Here is an 8,254-nt window from a genome sequence, read left to right as displayed (position 1 = left end):
TATATATATATATAATTTATTTTATTTAAAAAAACAAGAGAATAAGGTTTAATATAAAAAAAGTTTAAAGTTCCAAAATACGCCTGTTATCACTGCTGGCATAAGCCACCATATACCAGGTCAAATATCAGATAAAATGGTTAATGGTCTCCTAGAGGGTATCTCTGTGTTTTATTTTAGAATTTGGTGAAAAATGTTGGCACAAGCCCCTTATTTATGACAAAAATGATCTAGTGAATAATGTTACAGTCATTAACTAAACATTACACCTCAAGCTGGCTCTTTAGCAGCTGAGATCTCTACTTCAGTGAATTTCCAGAAAGCATAGCTCAATAGTACGATACATTCAGCCTGTGAAGTGAAGCTTCATTTAAATTGCAGAGCATTTCCAACAAAGGTATAAATCAATTACTTATTTAAAAGTTGTTTAAATTTGAGAGCAACTTTTGTAACTTTGTAATCTATGTCTTCCTCTCAGCCAAGTGGTTATAGAAAGCCAAGTACTTTAAAACATGACCTGCTTTACCCTCCCGTTTCAAAGTTAAGGTAATTTGTAGTTGAATTAGTTCATCAAAGTGCATTAGAGCATTTCTTAGCATTCTAAATGTTAAGTTGCTATCAACAGCAGGGTCACTTTTAATTTCGCGCTGTAGCATTGGAGCACCATCTGACAGACTGTTACTTTTGCCCAAGTGCATTGAAGAGGCACTCTAAAGCTTATGATTTATTGAGTGCTTTTAGGAAACATAACATAAAGGAAAGACTAGCACAGGTTTTTTTCCCACTTTTTATAATACCCCAGAAATTATGCAGATAAATTCAAATCTTGTTACTTTATGAGACTCTGTTCATAATGTCATTTTTTTTTCCAACTAAAATGGAAAATTCATTACCATGCATCAGAAATTATATTGAAGCAAAGCTGCAGAGTACATTTCATTCATACTACAGTTTAACCAGCCACAGTCCACAGCAATCACAGAATCTCTGCAATCAATTTTGTTACATATACAGTAAATTAATCAAGAACTACTACCATGACAAAACTGTCCATAACATCAGATTATGTGTATTTGGAATTAAAATGTGTTATACTGTGAACTACAGACTTATTTTACTGAATGTCCAATGCAACTGAGTTTTTTTTTGTTTTACTTTCATTGTTTAATTTTGTGTTAATGGTGGATGTTCATTGGAGAAGCATTTTGTACCTTGTGTAATGGTTAGTTGCTGATCAGTCTACTAAAGGGCAGCTTTATGTCACATATTGGTTCATTCCTATTGGTTTAACCACTTGGTGGGTAGCAATAGAGTTATAGTTTGTGTGCAATACTGATGGGCAAGCTGCTACAATCTCCACAATGTACAATAATAGTAATAGAAAATAATGGTGGACCTCATTACATTTGGGTAGATGTTCCAATTCTATTAAAGCCATCCCATATGCCATCCAAGTAACAGTCACCAGCAAAACAGAGGAATCTTGATTAATTCAGAATGCATTGCATTAGTGAATTGCCCAAGTAAGATATACTGTATCTGTGTGGTGGTAGAGGCAGAGCTCTTGCTACCGTATGTCAAAGCCTCCAGCAAGGCAAACAGTTAGCAGCACAGTTGTGACATCACCAAATCTCACTAGAAATTTCCTGAGTATCAGTTAGTGGTAGCGGTGCTTTAGATCTTATGCTGCAGATATATAGCTCTGAAGCTGTAGGCACAAGAGTTCCTAGGCACCCTCAATACCAGAAAGTACAGTGCTGTTTTTCAGGGCATATTCCAGACAGAAGGTATGTTTTCAGGGTACTGTTAGACACAATTAGCATTTATAAGCAAACCTTCACTTTTCTGAGGCTTCAGTTCCACTTTAACCTATATGCTGGTCACACATATGGCATTTTTGAGGACATTTTAAGCAATTCCCTCCTGTACATCTTTACAGGGAGAATACAAACAGTGATACAACCCAGACTGGTTCTAATCCTTCCCTATGCAATATATTCCACTCTGAATATGTATTAGACCTCTTTATGTTGATGATCAGTTACATCTATAAAAGCAGAACTAAAGTTAAAATATAGTGTTGTTTCATTTTGGATCTGTCGCATATACTTTTTAAAATAAATCCCTGTTGAGCCTGCCAAAGGTCTTATGTAAACGAATAATTTCCTGTGCTTTCTTTAACTACTGACTTGTATCAGTTAGCAGTGTTTAGGTCTCTGTGTGAACTATAGCACACCTTTCCTTCTGTTATGAAAAAGAGGGGAGGGCTGTTTTATAGTCCTAATACATTTCCTGTCTGATGGTAACAAAATTACACCTCCAGGGTAACATCATTGACCTAAGCAAATAAAGCCAAGGGTTGGTGGCTTCTAAAACAAATCCTGACTCCCATTTCCACGTTTGCAGCCAAATCGGGATAACACCTACTTTATATTTGTAATATGTTCCCATTCACATAGCATAGCTTAAAAAAAAAATAGGGCTTACATTTTTAAGCGCTTTTTGCATGCTTAAAAGGCCTGCTTAGCTTTCCCTATGGAATGTTAAGGAGGGGCTCTGGGAAGTTATGTTTACTATAATTAACCCTATCATCTGTACTGTGCAGACTGATTTAATTCGGCTGTAAACTAGATTTGAAAACTGTCTGTCCTAATAAAGGTATAAAGATTTATAAGCACTGTATGTTAATGAGAGGAGGTCTGTCCCTCTACTTTCACTTTCCAACTGCTCAAGTATGCTGTGTGAATAGGAAAACATACCAAACAGGGGGTTTTCTCATATTTGACTGCAAAAGGGGAAATACACTTTAAAACTGAACTTCAGGCAGGATCTAAAAGGCACGGATTGTTGCAGCTCTATAATCAGTAATATATTGTTGTTCTCGGACCTCAGCTGTACAGGGGACAAGGTTGATGAGGGAATCCAGACAATCCATTAAAGGAGAACTAAGAGGTGAGTGAAAATCACTCATCCTCACAGTTCGAGCCAACGTGTGACAATGAAACTGTCACACGTAGGCTCAATAGATCGGGAAGTGAGCAAACACATACTGTTGCTCGCTCACTTCTCGATCAATTCCCCCCCTCCCCACTCCAATTCTCCAGCGCTGACTGGGGGAACGGACGGTACAGCTGGTTCTGCCTCTAGATAGACAGAGCCCGCTCTCACTCACACAAGCTGGGTGGATCTCGACAGTAATGTCGGGATCCGCCCCGGCTGCAGCGGTCTCAGTAGGCTGCGAGCTGTAGCTTGCGATATACTGAGCTTTGGGTCACGGGAGGACGCCAGTATATGTCTTCCTGTGACCGTTAAGAGACCTATGGGGAAAAACTCTTACCCCATAGTTCTCTTTTAATGTATTGGAGCTGAGAGTGATTCAGCCCTCCCTGCAACATTGCATGTGCTATCTGCATTGAAGGCCATGGCTTGCATCAACCATCAGGAAGGAAACAGAAGTTGTGCTACTCAAAGAGAAATGGACCTCATCATGGCCTGGGCAGAACTTCACATTCTGGCCTTGTCCACTGCACACATTCCAGGAGTGGGCAACTAGCAGGCCAACTTTCTCAGCTGGCAGCACTTGGACTCTACACCCAAAGTGTTTCTGGATAGCTGCTGCATATTTTAATGAGGACAGTGTCCTCCCATTTGTTTCTACTGCTTTGAAACATACTAGGAAGATCTCCCTCTACTGCTTAGATGTGGTTCAGGCTATCTGTGTCTATATCTGAGCTACAACTTTATTGAGACAATCTGGTTGTTTGTTTGTAGCTCCTGAATAACCTCACAGGAGACTCTGCATCTCAGTCTATCTGTTGATGAATGTATCAGGTCAATGTATATACCTACCTACCACCATCTGTTTTTTGTTTACACATTTACTAAGTTTTGCCAGGTGGGTGGACAGCCCTCTGCTGATGCCACTTTTGGCCTGTGTCTTGCACTGTACATTTAAGAACATTTTTGACTTCTGCTAAATTTTGTTTCTTGGCATACAGTACAGGGCACAGGACCCTCACCTCTATGTTCTCTATTGTTGCAAAAACAACTGAGGATTTCCTGAATGGGAGAGGTTATATGAGGGTCCTTACAGCACTTGCCAGTGATATATGCATGTTACCCAGTTGTCTCTGAATCTGCCTGTGTTCTGTACTGTACTCCAAGAAACATTTGTTGTTGTGTTTTGTATTAGGTCAAAAATGCAATTTTTTCGCAAATCCTTTTGAATACCTCTACATTCCCTAATTAGCTGAATTCTGCTATGCCTGTTCTTGTACACAATGCCCATTTCTCTGGAGAGATATGGTAAGCATTATGGCTGAAGTAATTACTTGAAGTGCCTAATTATATTTGTTTGTTAACTTTTATTGTGATAAGATTCATCCACAGATAAGGTTAAATTGTGTGTAGCACACATTCTAGGTGCCTAAACAGTTATTGTGTTTTAAAGGATAAAGGAAGTTAAAATCCGCTTAAGTCAATGTAGATCTAAAAACTGTCTGTCCTAGCAAAGGGTTAAATACATAAGCATTGTATGATAATGACAAGAAGCATGGTCTGTCCCTCTACTTTCCTTTTCCAACTGCTCAAGTATTCTGTGTGAATAGGAAAACATATAGTATGTTCTCATATTTGATTGCAAACGTGCAAATACTCCTTAAAACTGAACTTCAGGGAAGTATAAAAGGCCCACACTATGCACACTATTGTAGCTCTATAATCAGTAATACATTGTTAAATGTATTTTCTATTTTCTACATGTAAGATGTGTAAGTACTTACACTTTACTTGGCACCGTCTGTACAGTAAAGTTTAGAGAAGGAGAAGCAGCCCAAAGAACCCGTAAGGTCCTCTGCACTACAGTTTCCGAAGGAAGAATTCACCCACTATATTTTCCCTAGTGACCATTGTCTCTACTGCAGAAAATGATGAGGAATCCACAATGTTAGAACTGCCCAAGGAGGTGAGGGAAAATCTGTCAATAGGGACATCTGTTTAAGCGACAACTGTCTAAAAGGAGATTTGCCCTTGTTTTGGAGATAATTCTTCTTACTTCTTTTGTATTCTGACACAGTGGGAAAAAAGCTTAACCCTTCCAAATTTTATCCAAAACAAAAACAATAACATTTTTTTATTGGGGCCCACTAGAGAGCTTATTTTTCCTTCTTGTTTAATGAGTGGCACAGGGGGCATTTGGCTTATACTGCGATCTACAGGAAGGTGTATATACTGGCAAACAAAAACAAAGTGTTTTGTCTGGTAAAACCCCTCCCACTCTGAGCATGCCCAGGACATATTCTGTTGGGTATATCTAGATATTTTTACAATGAAGTCTGGGCCAGCAAATGGACCTGTGTACCATCAAGGGTCCGATCTTGGCACTTGCAATCTTGTTTTAAAGAGCTCTAGCCTCCAATTCCCTATTTAAGACTTTTGTACAAGGTGCTTCCCATGTGGCTTCCCCTGTAACGTCACCCATCTCTCTGTGGAATTGAATTTGGCCCTGTCAGCACAAAATAGGGATATTCCTATATCCACTGTTCCCCAGAAAGTTTTGTTTTCTCCTTGTTGTATCACCTCTGTGTGGCATGTGTCTTTACTGGTGGCCTTGTCGGCAGGTTTATGGAAGGCGTGCAACTGTTTCTACTGGATGGTTGCACCTCTTTTGTCTTCCAGGCACGCTTGAAAACCTTTTCGGCGAGTTAGTGGCGTGCTCGGAAGACAACTGCTGAATGGGCCGGTGTGCGCAAGTGCACACTGCCCGCTCAGCATTGGAATCATCTTTTTGTTATCCAAGATGGTCCCTGCAAGACACATTATTGTTTAACATTGCCTAAGATCTTACAAATCGGGTTCCACCTTTTCTTAAGAAGGCACACTTTACTAGATCCGTGAATGCTTCTTGGGCTTTTTGGCATTGTGCAACTGTTTCCCAGATTCACAAGGCCTTCTAATTTCACCTTCTCTAAGTTCTACCCATGGCTGTTCAGGCTTCTGCCAGCTGATGTCAGCTTTGGGTGTACGGTCTTTCAGGCAGCAATTTGAGCTTTGGCAGGCCCAATTTGTTTCCTCTTGTTGTTTTAGTGGGCCTCTTAGTGTTTTGTTTGCTGTGTTGCCCTCCCCTCAGTTGGACTTCTTTTGGAAATGGGAGAAAGAAAACATTATTGTTCTCATCGTGAACATTTTTTTTTTAGTTAATTGAGGGACACCAATTTTACCTGTTTGTTTTTGGTCTTTCTCTTGACACTACAGAAGTATTCTGGGAGCGGGATGGGTTGTACACTGTATAATATGGAAAAACATATATATATATATATATAATTTTTTTCCCTCATTAATCTACACTCTGTACCCCCATGATGACAAATGAAAAAATAATTTTATAAATGTTTGCAAATAATGTATGGCAAAAGGAAAAACTGAAATATCACATTGGCATAAGTATTCAGACGCTTTGCAACAACACTTGACATTTATCTGTGGGGCCTCCCATTTCTCTTGATCATTGCTGAGATGTTTTTCCACCTTGATTGAGTCCACCTGTGGTAAATTAAATTGATTGGGCATGACTTTAAAGGCACACACCTCTCGATAGAAAGTTAACAATGGAGAAAGAGGGACAATGCTTTACCCACTAAGAAATAAAAAAGGAACAGTGCTGTGTATTGTCTTATTTTTCCTGTCAGCTTTCTATATCAGTAGGTTGTCCTGATAATCTGGACTGCCTCATAACGTAGCACTCAATCAATCTTGTGAGTACCAGATTTGTAGAACTGTATTGCACTGGAAAATGCATTCCTATCTGTGAATTAATTACTCAGCCGAATGCATGACATTACTTACACGTGAGAGGAAAATGCAAATAAAATGAAATTATAGATGGTAATGCAATATAAATTTACATCTTACCTTTACCTAAAGGCTATAATTTTCACATGTTCTTGCAGAATTATTGATGGAAAGGATCTGCTGCCTTTGGTTCTGGGAAAAAACGTCACATCCGACCACGAATTCCTGTTCCATTATTGTAATGCTTATTTAAATGCTGTAAGGTGGAATCAGAGGAACAGTAAGTGAAGTTTAATGTTTTCTTTTTAAATATTTATGACATGTTAGTAATGTTTTATAAAACCTCAATAAATTGTAGGCTGGGTTCACACCTAGGCAACAGTGTTTTTTGCGCGTTTCTACGCGTGTTTTCGATGCTTGTTTTCTGCACATAGTTTATGAGCGTTATATGCGCATAAATCAAATTGCACATTTGTGTAAGCAGATTGTAGCTCATCGACGTTAATGGGCAACCGCGTGTAAAGCGATCAAGCACAGCAAACGCGTGTTTTCAAGTGTTTCTTGGGGCCAAAACGTGCTGTAATATGCCAAAAAAAGCTCATGTACTTTTTCCAGCAACAGGCATTTTGCTTATTGTGACAAAACACTCAAATGTGAACAGAATACATGTTGTTTTTGGGGGGTGCATATTTTTTAAAGAGAGGCTATTTTACTGCTCTGTCCAATCTGAACCGTAAGGATGTCTATTTGTTGAGCAGGCCATAAGCGAGCACAATACATTCATTTTCCTATGTCTGTCACATGGATTAAAGATTACCAATTTCCACTATCATTTTTTTAGCCTGAAATGCTTTCATTTGTTTCAAAAGCAATCATTACACCTTCAGGAAGTGTTTTCCTCAAGATCTTATATGTTCTTATAGAGTTATTTAGCTCAAGAATGTTTACCCCTTTTCTCCTGTCATCTGTCAGAAAACTGCAAAAAGTGAAAAAAATATAATCATAGGTACACAAGAACTTAACTGTGAAAACCTCCAGGTCACAGTATACTGGCAGTAGTTGATAGAATTCTGTAAAAAAAAAAAAAAAGGAAACTTCTAGCAAGATAATAAACCTTATTATGTTGCAGTACAAGGGATTGTAATGTGCAGTAACCCATAGCAGCCATTTATCGTTTCAATCTCCCGAATTTAGAGCAGTCAAAAGAATGGAAGATAACTGATGATTGTTCTTTTAGTCTACAGCATTTTTTTAAATGTGTCTTTAAAAAAAAAGATTTTTTCACTTGTTTTTATTAACTTGCACAAGGACCAGATATTGCTTTGTAAGCTGCAAACCACCAAATGTTTTGTTTTGCTAACCACATGTAAATAGCATATCTCTCAACCTTGTAATATTGAACATTTTTAGCAGGTGTACAAGGCTGTGTTTCAGAAAATTTCACATAATATTTTATATATATATA

At 38.4% G+C, this 8,254-nt stretch overlaps 1 protein-coding gene across 1 annotated transcript in view; it reads left to right on the top strand.

Annotated features, from left to right (window-relative positions):
• LOC108793972 (steryl-sulfatase-like) overlaps window positions 1-8,254 on the top strand; it is a 117,640-nt gene that overhangs the window by 68,463 nt on the left and 40,923 nt on the right. The window contains exon 8 of the mRNA XM_018564936.1: window positions 6,948-7,069. Coding sequence (XP_018420438.1) covers window positions 6,948-7,069 — 122 coding nt within the window. The remainder of the gene's footprint in view (window positions 1-6,947; window positions 7,070-8,254) is intronic.

Source organism: Nanorana parkeri, unplaced genomic scaffold, assembly GCF_000935625.1.
Source record: "Nanorana parkeri isolate BGI_ZX_2015 unplaced genomic scaffold, ASM93562v1 scaffold797, whole genome shotgun sequence".
Classification (NCBI taxonomy): Eukaryota; Metazoa; Chordata; class Amphibia; order Anura; family Dicroglossidae; genus Nanorana; species Nanorana parkeri.
Note: the sequence above shows the minus strand (reverse complement) of the source record. Positions and strands in the feature narration are given on the sequence as shown.